At 33.9% G+C, this 25,081-nt stretch overlaps 1 protein-coding gene across 3 annotated transcripts; it reads right to left on the bottom strand.

The window, feature by feature from the left end:
- Nucleotides 1–671: 671 nt before the first annotated feature.
- Ecd (ecdysoneless cell cycle regulator) lies at nucleotides 672–25,074 on the bottom strand. Of its 3 annotated transcripts, XM_058577915.1 has the most exons (16): nucleotides 24,735–25,074; nucleotides 23,940–24,046; nucleotides 23,181–23,390; nucleotides 20,175–20,292; nucleotides 17,169–17,256; nucleotides 16,875–17,053; nucleotides 15,726–15,918; nucleotides 14,909–15,037; nucleotides 12,953–13,081; nucleotides 11,499–11,584; nucleotides 8,469–8,575; nucleotides 8,152–8,335; nucleotides 7,145–7,212; nucleotides 4,822–5,036; nucleotides 4,064–4,138; nucleotides 672–1,249 (listed from the first exon to the last, which is right to left on the bottom strand). In XM_058577915.1, exons 3-16 carry the CDS (start codon nucleotides 23,383–23,385, stop codon nucleotides 1,013–1,015), a joined length of 2,013 nt encoding a protein of 670 aa, XP_058433898.1. In that variant the 5' UTR covers nucleotides 23,386–23,390; nucleotides 23,940–24,046; nucleotides 24,735–25,074; the 3' UTR covers nucleotides 672–1,012. The 3 variants fall into 3 exon arrangements, with proteins under 3 accessions (XP_058433898.1, XP_046275774.1, XP_046275777.1); XM_046419818.2 differs by lacking the exon at nucleotides 23,940–24,046; XM_046419821.2 differs by lacking the exons at nucleotides 4,064–4,138; nucleotides 23,940–24,046 and having other exon boundaries at nucleotides 24,735–25,072.
- Between the last annotated feature and the right edge of the window lie 7 nt (nucleotides 25,075–25,081).

The following is a 25,081-nucleotide window of genomic DNA, read 5'->3' as shown; positions in this document are numbered from 1 at the left end:
GAGGCACTGAGCTCGATCCTCAGCACCACCTAAAAATAAATAAGTAAAATAAAGGTCTAAAAAATGAATAAAATAAATTATCACTACACTAAGAGAAGAAGTGAACAATTAATTAAACAAGGAGAGCTTAAACACTGTACATGATTGAATTTTGAAATATTATAATTTTGAGATAGGGTCTCTCTAAGTTGTTTAGGGCCTCACTATGTTGCTGAGGCTGGCTCTGAACTTTTAATCCTTCTGTCTCAGACTCTAAAGCCACTGGTGTTACAGGTGTGTGCTATAGCACCTGGCTAAATTCTCAACTTCTATGAAGAGTTTTTTTGATGAGTTTCTACTTTGGGAAATAAATTTATATTCTGCATTGAAAAAGAAAAAATATATATATTTTTGGCAATACCTCTGTTGGATTTGGTAAAATGTTCAAGATAACCAAAACAGAAATTATGTGATGAGCCTTGCCTTATCAAACATAATAACAAAATGATAACCCCAATGAAATAAAGATAGTAATAATGAAAATATTTGGAATGAAATATTTAAGTATTTTAATGTACAAAAATGTAACAAATAACCTTCATATAGTAGAATTTGCCTAAGCATATCAGGAATCTTATCACATGTACAGTTATTTTTTTCAATAAAATATGAGCCACAGCAAGGAAACTATAGAAGGTGTCAATAACTCAAATTTATTAACAATAATGCAAACTTGAAGAATATTATAATTTCTGAATCAACTAAAAATAACAAACACATATTCCTAATTAGAGGTCCAGAACGACAGGAAAGAATGTAACAGAAAAACATTTAAATAAATTTAAAAAGATATTTCTAGATATAATAGAAATTATCAATCCAGAAAAGGCAATATTTGGGGTTCAGGAGAAGACAGCCCATGAAATTTGTAACGAAAAACCATTTTTATTGAATGAATAATTAAAACTAGAAATGAACACACTCAAGACTCATTAATTATTTAAAGAGAGAAAAGAAAAGCTAAATATGCAGGTTAATCTTGGCCTGGCTTGCTTGTGGCTCGGTGATCACTGTTGTCAGGCAGCTGTACTCCCATGCTCTGTAAGAGGTTGGAGGCAGGTCCTGCCAGTCCAGCTTGGGAGCTGTAGGATTCCAAAATATTTGAAACCAGGTTCAGGTCTATATCCACTGGTTCCATAACAGAATCTCCTGCACCAGAATCTTCCTCATCTGAATTGTTACTGGCAGTCTGGGATGGAGGTTCCTTATTCTGGAAGGAAAAGAAAATCACAGAATAATATCCCCTTAGGCTGAATGTTTATTACAGTAAAAAGCTACACAAAGCAACAATGTATATTTGAATTTCAAATTTAAAATGTAATTTCATATCTCCTGTGATATAAAGTAAAAATGAAGTCTAATAGTCTACATGATTTAACACATTAAAACTTGATTTCAAAGATTATGACAGTTTGTTCTAGGAAAAATTTCTTTTCTTTTTGTTGTTAGTACTAGGAATTGAACCCCAAGTATATAACCACTGAGCTGCATTATATATTGATTTATTTTAATTTTGAGACAGGATCTTGCTAAGTTGCTTAGGGCCTTGCTAAATTGCTGAGGTTGGCTTGCTTTGAACTTACTATCTTTATGCCTCAGCCTTCAGAGTCACTGGGATTACAAGAGTGCACCACCACACCTGCTTCTAGCAAAAATTTCTGCAAATTGGATGATTTCTATCTCTATTTTGAAATAGCCTGCCATGACACATGTCTGTAATTCCAACAACTGGGAAGGCTAAGGCAGGAGGATCACAAGTTCAAGGCCAGCCTGGGCAACTTCTTCTTAGCAAGACTGCCAGTAACAATAAAATTTTAAAAAAAGAGCATAAAAGACCTAAAAAGAGCATTAAAAGACCTAAAAAGAGCATACTACAGGGACACAGCCACATCAATGTTTATAGCAGCACAATTCACAATAGCTAGACTGTGGAACCAATCTAGATGCCCTTCAATAGACGAATGGATTAAAAAAATGTGGCATTTCTACACAATGGAATATTACTCAGCACTAAAAAATAACAAGATCATGGCATTTGCAGGGAAATGGATGGCATTAGAGCAGATTATGCTAAGTGAAGTTAGCCAATCCCTAAAAAACAAATGTCGAATATCTTCTCTGATATAAGGAGGGTGTCTCAAAATGGGATAGGGAGGAAGAGCATGAGAAGATTACCACTAAATAGGGAAGAGAGGTGGGAGGGAAAAGGAGGGAGAAGGGGAGTTGCACAGAAGATGGAAGGAGACCTTCATCGTTATACAGAATACATGTATGATGTTGTGAGGAGAAAAAAAAAGTGTGTCATGTTAGATTGGATAGAGAGAAGGGATGGGAGGGGAGGGGAGGGGAAGGGGGGATAGGAAGGGCAGAATAGACATTATGATTGTTGTATGTATATAGGTGACTATATGACAATGTGATTCTGTAATCTGTACAATCAGAAAAATGATAAATTATACCCCAATTGATTCAAATGTATGAATTGCCAAGATCATTGTAATGTCATGTGTAGCTAATAAAAAATAAATAAGGTAGAACAATTTTAAAGAACAGATTTCAACTTTTTGTTCATTATATTATGAAAGATGGTGCATTGGAGTGCTTTAAATCTTTTAAACCTTTGCTGTGGTTGCAAGAATAGTGGGCAAAAAAGGGGAATTTGTCATTGTCATTCTGTTTTTATTATTAGTGCCTATTGTAACTTTGGACGCTAGACCTAGACCTTACGCTGCTTTCATTCATTTGTACATTAAACTGAAGAGCAGGTATTTAGTATTTTTTTTAACTCTTTTGGTTCTAGTCACATACTATAGCACCAGCATCATTTGGCTAAGAAAAAGATCATATTTAATACAGGAAGCTATGAGCTAGTGCTGTTTCCTGTTAGAGATTGTTTTATAAAGTTTTATGACTGGGTGGGGGTAAAAGGCTGCAGGCAGCAATAATCTCACAAAGTAAATATTTGTTCTTCTAAAAAAAAAATTAAAAGTCTGAGGATTTAGCTCAGTGGTAAGTGGTAAAGTACCCTTGAGTTCAATCACCAGTACTATTAAAGAGAGAGAGAGAGAGAGAGAGAGAGAGAGAGAGAAACAAAATTAACATTAAAAAAAGACAAAGAACTTCCATGATAATTGAAGGATTATCAGTGGAGTAGGGGAAGGGGATGGAGGGGAGAGAGGAAGGACAGGAAAAGGGAAGAATGGTGGAATGCAATTTACCAAACTATGCTATGTAATATATGAATATACCACAGTGAATTTCACCTTTATGTACATCTATAAAGCACTAATTTAAAAAAACTATAAATAAGTAGAAAGGAGATCAGCAGAGTAGAGGCGGGGAACAGGGGAAAGGAAGAAGGAGAGGAAGAGAAAGTACTTGGGATTGAAATGGAACAAATTATATTCCATACTTATATTATTATGTCAAAAAGAGCCACAATACTATGTATAACTATAATACACTAATTTAAAAAAAAGACAAGAATCTAAATTTTCTCTTAAATATAAGAAGCTAGATTTCTTTTTCTCCAATAACAAAGCTTAAAGTAAAAACCTAAGGCTTGTGGAGTCCAGCCATAAAGACACTGACTTGCTACTTGGTCTCTGATTTCACAGGCTGGGAAAAAGATTTGAAAGATTGTACTTTGTGACTCAAAGTGTTGTCTACATAGCAGCACCCATATAATTTATGGCTTGCTATAAATAGAAAATTTCAGGCCTCATCCCAGATCTGCTTAATCAAAATCAAAACTGTAACAGATTCTTAGGTGGTTTATATTCACAACGAAATTTAAGTACTGCTTTAGATAAATCTAATATATGGTTTCCATTAGAGTTTGGCAATACTGAAAGCAATTAGAGCTTTAAATATGGTTTAGATGATCAAAGCAAAGGAAATTAACTTTAGTTAGACACCTATTATGGGTTTCATTGTTGTCTCTTTTGGTTCAAGTTAGTTCTGTGACATGAGGATTACTGATTAATGGATTCATTCACAGTGGATTGTTGAGCTGGATATCAACCTCTGATCCATGAAACTCCAGGGTCCACGCTCTTTCCATAAAGTCTCTTAAGACTCGACAGTGCTGGCATAAAAACTAGGATAAAAATGTGATGGAAAATGATTCTAAATTTGGCTTTAAATTGGGGAAACACAGAAAACAAGATTTGGAATTGTTTGGATATTTAAGATTGTCTCTTGCTTTTATAAAATCCATTTATTATGGCAATAGTAGTGCATAACCACATATTCATTTGAGTACATTATATGACTATCTTATAGATAGCATACAATAAGTAATACATGTTCAGAAAATAAAATGTATAGCCTTTACTTTTTGGTACTGAAGACTGAACAAGTGGTCTTGTGTATGCTAAGTACATGCTCTACCACTGAGCTACACCCCAAGCTTTTTAAAGACAGGATCTCACTATTTTGTCTATACTAGCCCCAAACTCCTGGGTTCAAGGAATTCTCTTGCTTCAGTCTCCCAAGCAGCTGGGAACACAAGCACCAGCTATGTGTATATACCATGCCTAGTTTATACAATCTAGGAAAAAATTAACATTCTTGGGGCTGGGGTATATATAGCTCAGTGGTAGTGTGTGTGTGCTTAGCATATACAAAGTCCTGGGTTTGATCTCCAGCATCCGTCACCACAAATTAGTATTCTTCTTTATTTCAAATATCACCATCATAAGAAAAGAAAAACTAAGATAGAATATGACTTTAGCAATCCTACAAAACATACTTTAAGAAAGAGGTTAAAAACACACTTACCAGCTGTTTCCGGGTAGTAAAACTTTTGCCAATGTTGGTATGTGCCAGTTCCTGGTCCATCTGGGCCATGTATGACTTAAGATCATCAAAAGTTCCTTTCAGAGATACCTCTTCACCAGCTTCTTGTGTTTCTAGGTCTACGTCATCATCACTGTCTAAACATTCAAAGTCTTCCTCATCTAGATCATCAGAATCTGATTCATGAGGTCTTGGCCCTATTTAGACCCCAACATAAAATGAGCCCGTTGGCAAATTTTTTTGAGTGGTTACACTTCTCAAAAGAATTATGTTATACACAGAACAGGATCAATATAGACAGGCAAACTACTTCACAAAAATCCCTTCCAGAAATGGGAAGGTTATTAGATATTTGCAGGAAAACCCAGGCTGAGCCAATTAAGCTTTTAAAATAATAATATTATTATTATTTTGTGGTGCTGGGGTTTGAACACAGGACCTTGTGCATGAGAGGCAAAACTAAGCTATATCCCCAGCCCCTTAAATTTTTAAAAAGTAAACTCAATTAATTAAAATTTTTTTCTTAATTAAAAACCTAGTCTGGGAGTGTAGCTCAGTGGTAGAGCATTTACCTAGCATGGTTTCATTCCCCAGAATGGCAAAATAAAAAATAATAACAAAAATAAAAAAATATATATATCTTGATGTAAATATTCAAACCATAGTACTGTCTCATAACTCACTCTTTTTGTGTGTGTGCGCGCGAGTGCGATGTGATACTGAAAATGGAAGCCGTGTGTTTGTGTGTGTGTGTGTGTGCACATGCGCACGTGCACGTGTGCATGCGGATGTGATGTGATACTGAAAATGGAAGCCAGGGCCATGTGAATGCTAGGCAAGTGCTCTACCACTGAGCTACATCCCCAGATCTTTTTACTTTGAGACAGGATCTTGCTAAGTTGCCCAGGCTGGCCTAGAATTTGCCATCCTTCTATCTCATATTTCTGAATAGCTGGAGTTACAGGTGTGCAACACTCTCGCAGTTCCCTCTCTTCTCAGAGACTTTTTTTTTTCTTTCTTTCTTTTAACTATGGATTGAACCCAGGGGCACTTAACCACTGAGCCACATCCCCAGCCCTTATTTTATTTTTTTATTTTCAGACAGGGTCTCTGGCTAAGTTTCTTAGGGCTTCACTAAATTGGTCAGGCTGGCTTTGAATTTGTGTTCCTTCTGTCTCAGACACATCTTTTAACAGTTTAATCAGATTTCATCTTTTAACAGTTCTGCATAAATTAAGGTTTGGATACTGACTAAACTGTTATAGATGTATATAAACATACTTTATGTCACAGTGTTCATATTGAAATGAGGTTTGCTTTTCCACTTATTTAAACGTCTTAGAGGTCTTCCTCTGTCAGAACATACAAATGACTTCATTTTTATTATGGTTGTAGAGATTTTATAATATAGACATACCGTGATTTAATTAATCATTCCCTCTTGGTAGACATCTATTGGTGGACATTTTGGATATTTCAATATTTTGCTACTATAATGATGCAGTGACCATCTTAGCACATTTATCTTTTTCATAGAGTAAATTCATGGAAGCTAAATTGCAAAGTCAAAAATTATGAACACTCTACAGTGCCAAACTTCCTTGTGAAAACACAATTTACACTTCTATCCCTTGAGTTTGACAATGTTCATTTTTCCAACCCTTAAAATAAATTGATGGGACTGATGTTACAGCTCAGTGGTGGAACACTTGCCTTACACTGGGTTCGATTCTCAGTGCCACATAAAAATAAATCAGTAAAATAAACGTATTAAAAAAAAAGAAATGGCCATTTTAAAAAAATAAATAAGGTGGTTATTATCAATCTTAAAAAATTTTTCCAATATTATAGGCAAAAAAATTCAAACTTTTTTTATGCATTCACTTGCTTACTAGGAAGAATTAATTATATTCAAACATTTACTAAATATATTTCTTCTTCAATGAACTGCCTATTCATATCCTATGTTGATTTTCTATTGAGCTGTTAGCCATTTTCTTATTGATATGTAAATATAGACTATCTGAAAGAGGAAAAAAAGCAGTATAATACAGAAGCCAAGGTAAAACCTATCTGTACACATAAACTCATTCACTTAAATATTTCATAAGCAGCAACTATGTCAAGCACTGACTAGAAGCCTCTATAAAAATCACTAAACAGGGCAGTAATTTATTGTTGAAAGCAACTCAAAACAATGAAGAAAAAACAGTTTTGACTTCTCAGTGATCTAATGCTCCAATTCTCTAGCAACAGCCATACTCCTTACAATTTCAAAATAAGTAAACATCACAGTGTAACTCACCTAAAATTTTATCGAAATAATTAAGAAAGGAATCTGCATCAAAAGTGATTGGTGCCTCAGAAGGTTCTCTGCAAGATAAAGGCAAAAGACAATTTATTCTGAATGCAAGTCTTTGAGACTTTTGCTAAAGTGGTGCCATTCTTAGGAAAAAAAAATATCAAAGAGGGACAGAAAAAAAAAATGGCAGTTTTAATGTCTTAATTTAAAAAAAAGTTCTTGTGCTTACTGGCCTTGCAGAACAACAAAAATAGGAAAGTCTGATGAAAAAAGTAAGAATTTCACCTCATCTGTGCATGTTTAACTTATGCATTTAGGGACCGATTCACTATATGCCCCCTATAAGGTATTTCTAGCATTAGTCAAAGTATGTATTTATCTGAGTTCATTTACATAAAGTTTATTCCTTTTTTAAAAAAACCAAAGCTTGAAAAATAAATAAGAACATACCTTCCCTCATCTCTGCCTTCTTAAAAAGAAAATGAATATCAATTTTAATCTCTCCAGAAGGCTCAAGAGCATCTGCACTAATAAAGATACATTTGCTGTCTAAAGAGCAATTCTACCTTTTCTCCTTATTACTTGACAAAATAATTTCACATTTCTTCTGTTTTATTTCTGCCTCAGATGAGCCCTTCTGTCCCCTTTTGAGTTTGTAGCTCCCAGTCTGCTTGTGGAGTATGAGATCAGAAGCCTAAATTTGTTGAGAGGTAGACGCTAAGAATCCATGAGGCTCCGGATAAACGTCTACAGAGTAAAGGGCATGGTTTCTGCCATGGTTCTTAAATCTGTTAAGGAGTCTTTCTGGCTTCTTTAAGGACTATAAGGGATCAGGCTACTAGAACTCTGACTTCCTATGGGTAAATTATCACCAATACCAGGCAACAAAAGAGGTGGAAAAGAAGTACAAATCATTTACTAAAAAAAAAGGAAATGGCATTTCCCATTGACTAGATGACTTCAATATTGACTTATAACTATTTAGATATTTATACTTTAACACAAATTACTGAGGTAGCTCTGCTCCCTTGTGGGTTGAGACTTTGGATATGAAAGCTTTCATGCTCTCTGAGACTTGAGTTAAATCATAGTCCTGCTCCTCCTTCTTGGAAATGGGCTGTGATTCTTTTTTGCCAGCAGCTTCTTGAAGTAGCTGCTCCAGCTGATCTGGTGAGAGATCTAACCACCGGTCATCTGAAAAAGAAGCAAGCATGATATTGCCATCCTAAAGTTGCCTGAGAAAAAGTCTTAGGAAAGACCCTATGAGACTTAATGGGATACTTTAATTCTTTCTAACCTTCTTTCTGTATCCTAATCCATCACTTACCATCCTCTGGGTGAAGATTAGTTTCTTCTTTCTTAAGCTCTTCTATATCAAATGGTATTGTCTGTAACATGGTTAAGATTTCTTCACCTGGACTCATAGCAAGAGAACTATTTAAAAAAAAAAAAAAGACATTAGTATTTCTTTATAAGAGAGCCTAGAAGAGCGATGATAAAAACACAGTATTATGGGCTGAGGTTGTCGCTCAGTGGTGCAGCATTTGGCTAGCATGTGTGAGGCACTGGGTTCGATCCTCAGCACCACATGTAAAAAATAAATAAATAAAATAAAATAAAACAGTATTTAAAAATCGGTAGTCCATTTTGTTTTAAACATTGTTTTGTTTGTTTTGTTTTGTTTTAGATTGCAGACTCCTTTTTCTCAAAATAAAATTTTACCAGGAAGCATAAAATATAGAAAAGTTCAAGAAAAATGGCTTTGATTACAGCAGAGAACGGAAGCTCAGGGACCTACCCATTTTTGCCTTCCCCTTTGTTCAGGAGCACCACTATGAAGTTGTTGATCTAATACAACCCTTTCAATTTATATATTTATATATAAGTATATTTTATATATATTAATCTTCCATGTATGACATGCTATGTTAGTGCACTTTAAGTACATTTTCTTTTTTGGTCCTCTAATTACTGTTTTGAAGAGGTAACAATTCTGTTTTATATGAGACTACCAGAGCCCAGAGAAGTTCTATAACTTTTGCAAGTTCATTTAATTGACAGAGGAAAGTCTGGAAATCAAGTCTTCTGATATTATTTTGTGTTCTGCTAAGAAAATATGCATAGGGATTGTTTATATGATGAGTAAGTTACTATATGATGATGATATGGCTTGTTATATAAATTACTGGAACCCAGTATAAATTGTTTAGAATGGAACAAATTAAATTGTAGAAAGAACCTGCATTAATTTAACAAGTATCTGCATACTATGCAAAATCACATGGGTGATGGGAAATTGTTCCTATCTTATACTATGTAAACATTATCAGGAGAGAGAAAAGAAACATACAAATAATCATAACCAATGGCCAAATACATATCATTCAGGAATAGCAAATGCTAAGGAGAGACATAGGGGAAGGTAACTACTTTCATTGCAGTGGGACAGAGAAGTTAAAAAGAGATAATGAAAGGCTTCAGGGAGGAGGTATTTGAGTTAGTTCTTAAAGAATGGAAAGGATTTGTTTATTTTTATTTATTTATTTATTTTAGGTGTAGATGGACACAACACAATGCCTTTATTTTTATGTGGTGCTGAGGATCGAACCCGGGTCCTGCCTGTGCTAGGTGAGTGCTCTACAGCTGAGCCACAATCCCAGCCCAGGATTTGTTTTTAATGCACAAAGATGTTCTCTGTAACACTGTTATAAGAACAAATTCAAAACAAATGTTGACAATGTAGAGAATTAAATTATGACGTGCTTTGGTAATACCATTTAGCTATATTTTTTTAATGAGGCAAATTTATTTTATAACAACTTTTCAAGCTCTTCAAGTCATAGTAAGTAAACAAATTGCTTACCAATATGTTTAGTATCATTCCATTTTATTATATTTCTGCATATTCACTCTCCCAATTTATTTTTTAACTGATAAAAATTGTATATATATCATATACAACATGATATTTTAAAACATGTGGAATAGCTAGATAAAACTAATTAACAAGCATTACCTTATAGAGTTATTTACTTTTGTGGTGAAGACATTTAATATCCACTCTCTGTATCTTTGAAGAATATAACATATTGTCAAGTTATGTGAGGTAATACATATTTTAACCATTCTGCAATGCATATATATTTCAAAACATCATGTTATACATACCCATTTAAAACAAATTAAATAAATCTGAAGAAAATATATTGCAATTCATCTATCCATTTATTGATGTGTATTTCAGGTAGTTGCAATTATATAGGGCTGGGGCTGTAGCTTTTGATGATTACCTGTCCAGCATGTGTGGAGCCCTAGATTTAATCCCCAGTACTGAGATGGGGGAAACAATCCCTAATAATTTTAGGACTAGGGAAAGTGGCATGGGGGTGGGGATGTGGCTCAAGCGGTAGCGCGCTTGCCTGGCATGCGTGAGGCCCGGATTCGATCCTCAGCACCACATACAAACAAAGATGTTGTGTCTGCTGAAAACTAAAAAATAAATATTAAAAAAAAATTCTCTCTCTCTCTCTCACTCTCACTTTCTCTTTTTTTTTTTAAAAGAAAGAAAGAAAGTGGCCTGATTGGAGGTATAATATTTTAAGCAGGTTTTCCTGGTCCTAATAGTTGAATTGGAAGAGAAGAGGTTGGGAAACAAGTTTAGGTACTAACATAGTTCAAAAAGTAAGTAACTGAAATGGCAGGGAGGTAAGAAACAAAGCATAAGATGATACACACCAAATCCAAGAATAGTCAGGGCTTTAACTAAAGAGGAAGATGATGGTACTATTAATAGAGCTTGGAGCGGGGGAATCTATGACATTAATTCAGTTGTTAAAAAAAAAAAAAAACTCTAAACATTGGGAATTCAAGAACAGGTCTAAAGGGAGATGTGAGTTTGGTTTAAATTGTTGAAAAATTATCCTAGTGTGGAGAATGGGAATCTCTCCTGCAACATTAATTAAAATGTTGGGTATTTAAGTTAATTTCTGTTTCTTCTCCACAGAACAATAATTGAGTAAATTATGGCATATCCATTTGCTCAAATACTGTACAACTATTTAAAATTATATTTATAAAGATTATTAATGCTATAGAAAAATGTAAGATCATAATGAATAAAAATTATGTACAAAAATACAAAATTTCTTAAAGTATAAAAAATCAATGGAATAAAAACCTGGAAGGCATAAATCATGATAGTAATAGTGGTCAACTCTGGTATAAATTTTTTTCCTTTTCACATCTTTATTTACTATAATGAATGACTACGTTACTTTTAAAACAACAATCAACTAACTTTCTTACTTAAAGAGAACTACCAGCCAACTCTGTTGTAGGTGTCCTAACTATAACTCACCTTTCAGGACGGTTTACTGAGAGTTGGAAGTAGTTCTTTGCCATTTCTAGCCTTTCTTGGTACTGAGCAGAACCTTCTATTAGTCCCTTAAAAAAATAATAATGGTGTGTCAGAATATTACTTACAAAGTATCATTAAAATAACACCAGCAACTTTCAGGGAAGCAGTGTAAGATGTGTTCTTTAGGAATTATAAGGCCAGAGTCCTAGTTCCTGTTTTGTCATTAATGTACCTGTTTGGGCTCCAGTTTCTTTAAATGAATAGAGGGAGTAGGCCAGATGTAGTGGTTTCTAATCCTGTTCAACATTCAGGGTCTACTTCCAGTTTGGAAAGTTTTCTACCTATTTCTATTATTTAATTATTTATTAAGGTATAATAGGGCTGGGGATGTGGCTCAGTGGTCGAGCATCTTAGTTCAATCCCCAGTACCAAAAAAAAAAAAAAAAAAAAAAAAGATATAATTGATTAATTACAAAGTAATTTATAAAACAAAGTACAGAAAGTTTGCAAAATGAATCAAAAGTAGCCTAGAGCTGGGGCTGTGGCTTAGTGGTAGAGCACTCGCCTGGCACATGTGAGGTACTGGGTTGGATCCTCAGCACCACATAAAAATAAAATAAAGGTACTCTGTCACCTACAACTAAAAAAAATAAATAAATAAATAAATAAAAATAAATAAATAAATATATATATAGCCTGATTTCATTACAACACATCACTTCTATTTTCTACATGCATATTTATAATGGTATTCATACTTAATGTTTTATATTACTCAAAAAATGTACTATAATAGCTTATATACTTTTTCAAACTGCTTCACAATCTTTATAATCATCACATTCTTATGGACTTCTCTACTTTGAATAATAATTCAAATAAAGGTTTTGAGTTTGAGCCTTTCTCTAGCTTCTGGGACCTACTATTAAATTATTCTCAATCAAGGTTCTACCAATTTACAATGTTACTTTACCAACAATGTACAGGAGTACTAAGTTTAACATACTCTTGATTGTATTAAATATCACTCATATCATTTTTTACATACATGAAGAATTGTTTTCCAAACTGAACTCATACGCTTATCTTTAAACCTATGATGCTGTATATTTTGAGAGACATTTACTAGTTGTCAACATTTTATCCACATATTTGCTGATTTTCCTATCTGGTATCTTCATGTTTGCTTATAATTTTTACAATTTGTTCATCTTATACAAATAATAACTTTCATCACTTAATACAAATAGTATTAGATTTCTCTAATACTGAAAATAGTCAAGATACCCTCTCATTACTCCATTCCAAGATCTTGGGTACCACTGAACTACAAAGATCCCCTTTAACTCAAGTTTCTATACCTATTTTATACATTTAAATATGGACCTCAGAACTAAAGTCACTGGCTTGATTTTCCCTGCTTTATATACTTTTAAAAATGTTACAAGTCCTACCTTAAAGTAATCATTCTTTTTCAGGCTTTCAAGGAAACTGGCCCAAAGTGGTGAGTTAGTCACAAGGGATTTCTTGGAGTCAGAAAAATGTGGGCTACATTTGGAACATAAGATCTCAAATCCATGAGCCTAGATGAGACAGGCAAAATTTTTATTATTAAGTTACTGTTTTCCCATATTATCTTATTAAGATACTCTCTATCTACTTAGCCATACTCAAGAACTAGGTGACTGGACACATGGGGATATGGACACTTCTAACACTTTTTCAATTTTATGAAAAATACAAATTTATTTCCAAGCTTCTGATTCTCTTTAGAATACTAAATATTATAAAAGGAAAGAAAACTTTAAAAAAAAAAAGATTCCTGCTCTCTTTAAAGAAATTCCTTTTCCTGCCGATTACAAAAAACAGAAATTAAAACATTTTTCATTTGACTATAAAAAGGCTTACAGAAAGTTTTTCTGTAACAGAAATTAGAAATTAATTGGGAATGGTCTCAGATATATGAAAGGGATGAAATCATTTCATTTTAAGGCTTTATATTTAAAAATAAAACAGATGGGTATAACAAAATAATTCAATCACAGAGCTTCCCTGGTCACTCTAAAGGAGATTGTTACTAACCATTTTCATCTCCTTTTGAAGTAATGCCCTCAAACAGATATCTGCATATGTACATCTTGCTAGTCCACGCCTTTGTCACTCAATAGCAATACACTCTATTCTGAACTTTGTTTTTCATGCTTAACCATATTATTGGAGAACATTTCATACGGACACCTATCTTGCTTCATGGATAAGTGATAATTTATCTAATTATTCTTCTATAGACATTTAAGAAGTTTATAATTTTCAGCTACAATAAACAATAAGTAGGCATATATATCTTTGTGCATATATAAAGTACATGGAAGAAACATTCTAAATGTGAAAATGCTGAGCAAAAGGATTTGTGCAGTTTAAATGTTGGTGGATATTGCCAAATTGTTCTCCTAAGAAGATGAATCAATTTCTAGTTCTATCACCAATGTTCAAGTCTACCTTTTCTTTATATATTCTCACCAATCCAGCACATGTATCAAATTTTTTGATATTTGCCAAATATAATGGTAAAAAACACTATTTTGTAGCTTTAAATTGAATTTCTTTAGTACAAACAAGGGTTAACATTTTTCACATTTAACTTGAGTTAAATAATTTGTGTTTCCTTTTCAGTGAACAATCTGTTCACATTTTCAGAACATTTTTTAATTAATTGATTAGTATTACCTTTTTCATATTGACTTATAGGAATACTTCCTATACTAGAGAAGTCAGTTCTCTTCATTTAGGTTGCAAATATAATATTTTTTCCAGGTTTGTACTCTTATGACATTATGGGATTTTTCTTCCTCAAGCAGAAATTTTTACAAAATCAAATTTTTTGATCTTTTCTTTTATTGCTCCTGCTTTTAAATCATGTTTAAAAAGACCTTTCCTGGGCTTGTGCTGTAGCTCAGTGGTAGAGCGCTTGCCTAGCATGCGTGAGGCACTGGGTTTGATCGTCAGCACCACACAAAAATAAACAAATAAAATGAAGGCATTCTGTTCATCCACAACTACAAAAAAAAAAAAAAACACCCCAAAAAACCTTTGCTATTCAGATCATAAAGTGTTCTCCTGTGTTTTCTTTTAAATTTTATGGTTTCAATTTTACATTTAAATATTTTATCTGACTGGAATTTATTCTAGTATAGGTGTGAGGGAATCAACTTTAATTTTGAAGATTGCTTTACAGTTGTCCTATCATCATTTATTGAATAATCCATTATTTCCTTCCAATTTAAAGTAGCACATTTTATTATATTCTTACATAAACATGGCATATTTCTGGACATTCTGTACTGTGTCTTTATTCTGTCAATAAACCTTTTACATAAAAGAAGGAAAAAATAATGCTAGATCAACATTACCAATTTCATGCCCAATTCATGGGCTCGGTACTGAGGATGAGATGGAGGAGGAAGCTCATATCCACTCCGTCGATCTGGCACAAATCTCTGTTGTACTAGCTGTGCATACAGACATTTAGTGAAAGTGACCTGGGCATTGGGACACAAAATACATAAGTCTCTTTGGGAAATTAAAAATTTGAATATCATTTTACAGTTAAATCTAACAATAATTCATTTATGAGCTTCATACTTATATATTCCCAAATGAAATGAAAAGACCACCCAACCTATTCACTGCATACTTGATTTCAATAACATCTTTATGAGACATAATTCACATACCATAAAATTTACCCTACTGCCTACTTTTTATTTGTCAGAAGTGGAATTCTTTTATTTATATTTTGGTGGTGCTAAGGATCGAGTCCAAGCTTCTTACACTTGATAGGCAAACACTCTCCACTGAGCTCCACCCTCAACACTCTACAATGGAATTCTTATTATTAATTACATTTTATGGCAGTTTGGGGGATAGAAAATAAAAGAATACTTCTTAATTCTCTGGGAGAGATGACACATTTTATTATTAAGAAGTAAATAATTCTAGAAATAGGGGAAATATAGTCAAAAATAGCCAGGGAACACTGAGATATAAAATGGGTAGTCAGGTCTCTTGAAAACTTCCTCCATTGGGTGGAAAAAAAGAATGAAGAAAAAAAATGTGTGTTAACTTGCTATAAGGAACAGAATATATTCAACTTTTTCTAGAGAACAATTAAAATTATGTTTTAACTCTTCAAAGAGAGAAACTAAATGACCAAGAAAGATATCTTACCAATGTCATTATTCGTGTTTCAGGCAAGAATGTCTTAAAAATACGACAGGCTCGTAGGTCAATGGGGTCTCGCAAATAAAATGCCTGAACTGCAGCAGCCACTAATCTGGGCTGCTGCTTTAGTACTGCTACAATGCCAGCTGGAAGGAAGCAGTGTGCTCGATGAAGGGAAGCTTGAATTTTTTCTGGGTACCTATGACAGGTAACAGAGTTGCTTTTGTTTTAATATAAATATCTATAATTTTCATACCATTTACTTCCCCTTTAACATCTTATTTTGTCATGGTTCATCAAGAATAGAAAGTGACAAGAGAGGTGAAAAGAAAGATATACTGTACATACTCTAAGACTGTAGGAAAGAAGAGAGGAAAAATAAAAAGTGGGAAGAAATGGAAAACAAAAAAGAGATTATGGCAGCTAAAACAACAACAACAACAACAACACACACACACACAAAACCTACTATAATTTGGAATAAGGATAAGCTCAGGCTTTATTTTTCCAAAATAAAGCTAAAAGAGATATTTAATATAATTAAGATCTGAATGGTATTAAACACTTAATAGGTATTCAAATTTAAATGGCTGAACTAAAATGTTAGTATGGTGATGTCTTCTTTCTCTTCTGAAGGAAATTTTTAAGTATTTCACATACATCAAAGAATACCACATATTGTTCCAGAACCACAGGAAAAAACTTGAGCACATCATGCTTCCTTAAGTTTTCATTTAAAGATCTAATATGTTCTTATACAGGGATAGAGATAACAGCCACAATACCTAAGGTAAATAAATGCAAAAATATTGGGATTCGATTATAATACTTTTGAATGGGAAGTAAAAGATACATCTACACCAGGCATGAAGACACACACCTGAAGTCCCTGTCACAGGGGAGACTGAGGCAAGAGGATCACTTGGAACCAATAGTTCAACCGCAGCCTGAGCGACATAGTGAGAAGCTGTATTAAACAACAACAGAAACCCTATTTCTTAGTTTTAAAAATCCATAAATTTAACTTTCTAGTCAATTTCATGAAGAGAGATGGTATTTGTAATTTCGGTGAAAGGCATTCCATATTCAGTGAAAGACTTGAGTCCTACTAAAACAAAAGGCTCCTCAACAAACAATGACAGTTATTTTTCTTACCCTTTGATACGCCTGTTAACAGAAGCTCGTACTAATTCTGAAGCTAGAACTTTTTCTGGGTGTGCCGAGATTATAGTCAATGCTTGTGGGATTGTTGGGGATGTAGTGGGTAACCAGGATTCAGCTTCAGGTTTTCTTGGTGCAGGAATAATACACAACTCACCCTGGTGGAAAAAGACCTGCAAAATGGCACATTTTAATTTCATAGCAGGCACTAGCAAACGCTAAGGTACATGTGAAAACAATGTAGCATAATCTCATCTCTGGAAATATTCTAAACCTTTTTAAACTTACCCTATTGACACTATTATCAGGATCCAACCATTTAGGGAGGAAGTCGGCAGCTTCTATTAACAAGAATTGACCATCATTGTCTTCAATCCTAATGAAAAGAAGATTCAATTTTGCATTCAAAAAGCACATATTTGCTAGTTTTCAAAATAGCTTTAGTCTAATAAAATTTTTCCTTCATCTTAGTAGATAAATATATACTTTGTATAGATTACTATAAAAAAGCAAAACATTTAAATACCAGTAAGCACTAAAGGAGTCTATAAGATTGTAAGGAGGAACTAGAAAGAGATGACAAGGAAAGAAAATAAGAAAAGCAAGTAACATTAGACAAAAATATGAAATTATGCAAGGTAATATAGGTTTCCAAAAGAAAAAAAATCACATATAGCCAATATTAGGAAAGTCTTTATGTAGGAAGTGTTATTTGAGCCTTGAAAGATATATGTATGTATATGTATATATATACATCCATAGTACACGCAAATGTATATGTCAGTATACACACACATACATACATACATATATGTTTTTGGCCTCACATTATTTTTATTTAATTTGAATATATTCACATGGTTAACATTTTTTTAAAAAAATACAAAAATTTACAGAATGAAAAGTCTCCCTAACTTCTGTTCCTATCTGCACATTCCTACCCTCCTCTATTGTTTTTTGTATATCCTTGCAGATCTTGCCTATGTGTAATGTAGTGAACATGTTATTGTACGACACAGTACCAGTAGTTAATAACAGTGTATTGCATTATTGGAAATATTTCAGAGATTTTTAAGTGTTCTAACCACAAAAATGTAAGAGAAATAATGCCTATGTTAATTAGCTCAACGTAGTCATCTCACAATATATGAAACATATTAAAATATGGTGCTTATGAAAAATATATACAATTTTTATTTATCAACTAGAAAAACAAAATAATGTTCAAAAAAAAATCAACTACACACAGTGGCTAATACATGTAATCCTAGCTGCCTGGGAAGCTGAAGAGGGAGGATTGCTTGAACTCATGAGTTCCAGACCAGCATGGGCAACATCTCAATAAATAAATTTTAAAAAGCTTAAAAATAAAAAAATAAAGAGTTCTTATTCCTTAGCCTTACATCCTGAATTAAGGATCAAATGGCATAGTATTGGATATTTACCTTTAAATAATTTTTCTATATGATGGAGGAGTAGGGGAAGGTGTAAATAAAATAATAATGACCATAAATTGGTAATTGTTGAAGCTGGATGATGACTACAAATGAGTTCATTCTCTCTTCTTTTATGTGTGCTTAAAATTTCAATAATAAAAAGTTTCCAAATTTTTCACCGCTTCTCTTTTGTTCTGTTGGGAAAGTAGCTGGGTTGGTAGAAAAAGATTAGATTTGGGGAGCTGACTAGAAAAACTAGAAAAAAAAAATGTAACAGTGGGATAAACCGCCCTCTGCTGGCACAGGCTGGGAAATTACAAAGAATAATGAGTTCCATTTTTAAAAACCCAATTATATACAATTTTACTACTTTGCTTCCTATGCTGATTTCTGCTTACATTTCTTCTGTGTATAACTTCTCAAAAATATAGCAATGGAGATACATATTAAAGAAATCTGTGAAGTATGTATTTGAATGGTCTCTCTTATGTTTTGGATTTATGGTTAGCTTTATTTTTAAAATTTGTTCTAAGTAGTTATACATGACAATAGAATGTACTTTGACACATCATATATAAATGGAGTATAATTTCTCATTCTTCTGGTTGTATATGATGTAGAATCACACCAATTGTGTAGTCATATATGTACAGAAGGTAATAATGTCAGATTTATTCTACTATCCTTCCTACCCCCATACTCCTCCCCTCCCTTCACTCCCCTCTACCTGATCCAGAGTAACTCTGTTCTTCCCTAGCTCCCCCCACCTCTTATTGTGAATTAGCACCCGCATATCAGATAAAACATTTGACCTTTGGTTTTTTGGGATTGGCTTATTTCACTTAGCATGACCAATAAATGAGATAAGGAACTCAACAGACTTCACCAAAGAAGAAATACAATTGATCAAAAAATATATGAAAAAATGTTCAACAACTCTAGCAAATAGAGTAATGCAAATCAAATCTACTTTAAGATTTCCTCTCACTCCAGTCAGAAGGGCAATTATCAAGAATATAAGCAACAATAAATGTTGGCGAGGATGTAGGGGAAAAGGTACATTCATACATTGCTGGTGGGACTGCAAATTGGTGCAACCATTATGGAAAGCAGTATGGGGATTCATCAGAAAACTTGGAATGGAACCACTATTTGACCCAGTTATCCCACTCCTCAGTTGATACCCAAAGAACTTAAAATCAGAATACTACAGTGATGTAGCCACATCAATGTTTACAGCAACTCAATTCACAACAGCTAAACTATGGAACCAACCTAGGTGGTCAACAACAGATGAGTGAATAAAGAAAATGAGATACACACACACACACACACACACTGGAACATTATTCAGCCTTAAAGAAGAATAAAATTATGGCATTTACAGGTAAATGGATGGAGCTAGAGAATATCATGCTAAGGGAAATAAGCCAACTCCAAAAACCCAAAGGCCAAATGTTTTCTAGGATATGTAGATGAATGGTCTCTTTTTCAACCAGATAACAAAAGAATTTAATGTCGATTACTTCTAGGAAACCAGAGGAGTACAATCTTTTGTATTGTTTGAGTTTTAACGTGAATTTTTTTTTTTGTAGCTAGAATTTAAAAAAATAGAATTTAAAATAAGTATGCTTTGTTTCCAATATTTTGGAAGTTGAACTCTTCAATAATAATTTCCCAAGAAAAGGCAGTCATAAGAGAAGGGGAAGAAAAAACACTGAGGTAAATTTTTAGTTATGTCCCAAATTTGCACAATTTTGACCAGAGCTCAGAAAAAGAATTGTTAAATGTTTAAAAATGTGGTGACTTAGTTTAAAAAAATAAATTCCTTTAGAATAATTAAAATAACCTACAATACCTTGCTATTAACTCTGGAAACTCCTTTGTAATTTCCCTTATTACATAAACGATGAACCATTCATCCTCAATATTATCCCCAAACTTTGTCACGCCATACAAATGAGCAGGAACACTTCCTAGAAGTATAAAAAAAGCAACCATATGATCAGATAAATTTGTCACTGCAAATAAAAATATACACAATCATGCAATCAAACAAACATTCACTATGATCCAAGTACTGTTCTGAGAACTGGAGTTGCAATTCTGAACAAGATACAAGATGCCTATTCTTGAGAAGCTCAGTGTCTAAAATAAGAGACAACCAAATCATCTCAAAACAAGATGATCAACCTAGAACAGAGGCATGCACTAAAGGTTATATGAATGTAACGGGAGTGATACCATTAAGGTGATGCTTCCTTTATTGTAAGAAAGAATGGTATCTGGAGGAATGACCAGAGATGAATTTCCCAGAAAAAGGAACAGCATGTGCAAAGGCACAGAGGCATAATAGACAACAGCATTCTGGAAATATCAGGAAGTTGGATTTAGAGAAGCTGAAAATTTCATACAAGCATACTATACACAAATATATGGAAATTAAACAACACACTTTTAAACAACCAATGAGTCAAAAATGCAGTCATAAGGGAAATTAGAAAATATCTTGAGACAAATGAAAATGAAAGCACAACATACCCAAACTCACAGGACTCAGTTAAAGTAGTCTAAGAGAAAAACTTCATAGTTGTGAAATATTTCAAATCAGTAATCTAATTTTACACCCTAAGGAACCAGAAAAAGAAGTACAAACTACACCTAAAGTTAATAGAAGAAAGGAAACAATAAAGATAAATGAAATTAAGTATAGAAAAATAATATAAAAGCAACAAAACTGAATAGGTTTTTTTTTTTTTTTTTTTTTTAGAAAACATCAACAAAATTAGTTAACCCACTAACTAAATTAACTAAGAATAAAAGAGAAAAGACTCAAATTAAAATCAGAAATGAAACAGGGGACATTACAATCTATGCCACAAAAATAAGAGAATACTATGAACAATCGTACACCAATCAATTGGGAAACCTATGTGAAAAAGATAAATTCTTAAAATACAAAGCTTAATAATCCAGGTCTTGACTGAATTATGAAGAAACAGAAAACTTGAACAGAACTATAATTAGTAAAGAGACTTAATAAGTAATCAAAAACTTTCTAACAAAGAAAAATCCAGGACCAGATGGCTTCACTAAAGAATTCTATCAAATATTTAAAGAATTTAAGACCAATTCTCCTCAATGTCTTCCAAAAAGATGAAGGGAAGGGAACAGTCCCAGACTCATTCTCTGTGGCCAGTATGACCCTAATATCAAAGCCAGAAATGATAATATGAGACAAGAAATCTACTGACAGATATTCCTAATGAATATGGATGCAGAAATCCTCAATGAAATACTAGTAATCAAATTCAACAGCACATTAAAAGGATTAGAAATCACAACCAAGTGGAATTTATTACTGGTTTGCAAGGACAGTTTAACAACAACAACAACAACAAAATCAATCACTGTACACATTAACAGAACGAATGTCAAACAAATGCAAATGGAGAGTGTCTCCAAGACTGTGGTAGCAAAAAACAAGTGAAAAGAACATTCCACTCAACTCTTCTTCTCCCTACTCAGGATCTCTCAAGTTTCTTCAATTATAACAGCTCCAATTAGAGTACATCTTCCTTGTATATTAGACTTCCATTTAAACCTTTTCCTGAAGCAATGGGGAACTGGTAGAGAATGTTAAGCAGGATTGTGACATGATCGAATTTGTGTTCAACAAAGGTAACTGACAACAGTGTAAGAAATTGATGAGACTGGAACCACAGAGGTAAGTTAGAAGGATACTGTAATTTTCGAGAAGAAGGGATAAAAAGGGCCTACACTAAAGTCAAACAGATGTAGAAAAAGGATCATATTTAGGAGTAATCACATCAGGATTTAGTGCCTGAGTAAACATGATGAAGTGAGAAGCTGAGTATGATCATGAAATACTAAGTAACTTAGATGATGAGGAAGATAGCAATGACATTAAATAAGATGAGTAAATATAGGGTAAAGATGATTTTCTAGAAAACAGGTAAGGGGTTGGTTTTAGATGTACTATGCTAATGGGACAGCACTCTTGCAAAAAAAATTGCATATATTTCAGATATAGCAGAGAAAATATTTAGCCACTGCTAGCTAAAGATAAGATTGTGTGTCAGATTCATGGTATCACAAGATATCAATCTCCCCATGCCAGTGACTCCACATAAGTCACTGTGTGAGTAGAGCCTTGGTCATCTATCCTGAATTCATTTTCATAAAGCTATAAGAAATGATAGAACTGAGTGCTATATTTTGTCACAGGCCAGATCTCAAGCATCAACAACACAAGAAAGCAGTTAAGGAAACTCAAATGCTTCTGAATTGAGGCATCAATAGTGGTGTGTGCCTACAGTCCCAGGTAATTGAGAGGCTGAGGCAGGAGGACTGCTTGAGCTCTGGAATTTGAGACTAGCTTGGACAACACAGCAAGACCCTGTCTTAGAACAAAACAAAACCAAAAAATCTTATGAGTGGCAAATGATGGTCTAAAGCTTAATAAGCCAGGCAAAGTCAATCTTATATCCTTACCAAAACAATCATGTGAAAAAGGGCAGCCTACTAAACATATTATCATGATAAGAATTGAGAAATAGCAAAAGGAACTATGATTAAGGAAACCAGACACCTGCACCTCTTTAGTTTAGTCAGATATTTTATGGCATAGTAAAGTAATTAAAGTTTAAAACAATAGCTATGAACTTAATTTTTAGTACAAGCTAGTTCCTAGGTATTGACTATTGGAAAGTTTTTATCAATATAAGTTTTTTTTTTAAAAAGTTTGAGTTTAGGGGCTTGCCTGAATATAGGCAAGCCTTGTTAACCTAAAAAGTTGAGGATATAAATCTGACAACACTAAAGGAAGAATGAATCACTTTACCTTTCCCAGGTTTATATTTGAGATTAAAAGGCTGATTCTGCCAGATATAAGGGACTAGGATAGGTGCAAACAGGGACATTATTCTCTCAATATACTTCTGAAGAATTTCTTTTTGTTTCTCTGGGTCCCTTGATTCATCTGGTATCAGGAACAAGTGGTACTCCACAGTGTCTTCCAGTGTAACAAGCTTCATATTTTCCTCCATTTTTCCTTGAAAAGTACATTTAAAATTTCGATAGTATAAACCACATAGAACAGTGCAGAAAAAATGTCCCACTTCCTAAACTCTTCTAAATGACTGCATTCACATTGTTTTCTAAAATACTGTTATCCACACACTATTGTCATGGTTTTTGCCTTGACTATATACCATTTATAGTAATTTTTACTTCATATTTTTTAAAGACTTTTATACTTAAAACTATGTTTTATTACACTTCAAAATAGATTAAAAGGAAAACTTGATATTATACAGTGAATGGAAACCCAATATCACATTTCTACACTAATAAAGTTGTAGGAATAAAAATTTAAATGTGTTTGGGTACAATGGGCATGCCTATAGTCCCAGCTACTGGGTAGGCAGAGGCAGAATCATCATGTGAGTCCAAAAGTTAGGGACCACCCTGGGAAACATAGCAAGACTCCATCTCTTAAAAATAAATAAATGTTTGTCCTTGTACTAGCAGCGGTGTGTGTAACACACTTTGAGACACACTACACTAACATCCACTGTTTAAATAGTATCAAAAGTCCCACTTCTGGGCTAGGGATGTGGCTCAAGCGGTAGAGCGCTCGCCTGGCATGCGTGTGGCCCAGGTTCGATCCTCAGCACCACATACAAACAAAGATGTGTCCGCCGAAAACTAAAAAAAAAAATAAATATTAAAGAATTCTCTCTCTCTCTTAAAAAAAAAAAAAAAAGTCCTACTTCTGCCTCTAATTAGTTGCGTTACTTTAGGCAGTTCATTTCCCCTTTCTGGAGTTTTCTCCTTAATTGTGGAATGGGAGTGTGACTTTACCATTTCTACAATCTCTCCTGCTTTAAATTTGTGCCCTTTATATGCGCTAAAGAACAATCTCCCTTACTCTACAGAATTAAAAACTTTCCTTTTTACGAACATTGTATGGCATAGTAGAATACAAAACTACAAAAGATGTCTGCTCATTTCACCCCGAAACAATTTACCCACGATTCTTGATCTCACAACTCTGTCCTAAATCTGTCCCCTTTTCAAGTCTTGGGGGTCAATACCTCTGTTACACCAAGAGGTAGTAGATACTTTTCTAAGAATTTTCCTTACAAATATAAGGACTAGTTTACTATTGCTGTCGGGTGATGCTCAGTAAACGAAGGCACTGCACCGGAGGGACCACCCTAACACAGCGATTCGATTCTTCAGCTTACTCGTAAGGCTTTCTAATGAATTCCTGAGGAACTGCTTCTTCTATCCGCACACCCACTCATTGCGATCAGCTCACATCATCATTTTGCCTTTCAATCTAGAGGGACAACCAATTCTACCCACACACCCCTTAACGCCAAGCACCCACCTTTATACAGAATTTACAGTGTCAGGACTGGCCTTGAGATCACTCAGGTTAAGACCTCACAGAACAAACGAGAAAACCCGGAGCCCTGAAAGAGACGCGACCAAGCAGCAGGGACCTGAAGGTGTCTAGCGTTGTTTACTCAAATTAGGTTTCTCATTTCCATTAATTTTCCTCTTACGATTCTAGGCCCTCTCCCGTGCGCTTCTGCTGTGGGACCTTTCCTAGGCCTCCTCTTCTACTTGAGAGCTCTGAGAGCGTGACCCAGGATCTGTTTCCACCGACCCGAGACTAGCGGAAATCTTAAGAGAAAGCCTGAAACCCATCAGTTCCCGGAACCTTGGGTGTTG

The sequence above is a fragment of the Marmota monax genome, unplaced genomic scaffold (genome assembly GCF_021218885.2).
Source record: "Marmota monax isolate L192 unplaced genomic scaffold, Marmota_monax_Labrador192_F-V1.1 WCK01_AAM20220418_F8-fsc00019, whole genome shotgun sequence".
Classification (NCBI taxonomy): domain Eukaryota; kingdom Metazoa; phylum Chordata; class Mammalia; order Rodentia; family Sciuridae; genus Marmota; species Marmota monax.
Note: the sequence above shows the minus strand (reverse complement) of the source record. Positions and strands in the feature narration are given on the sequence as shown.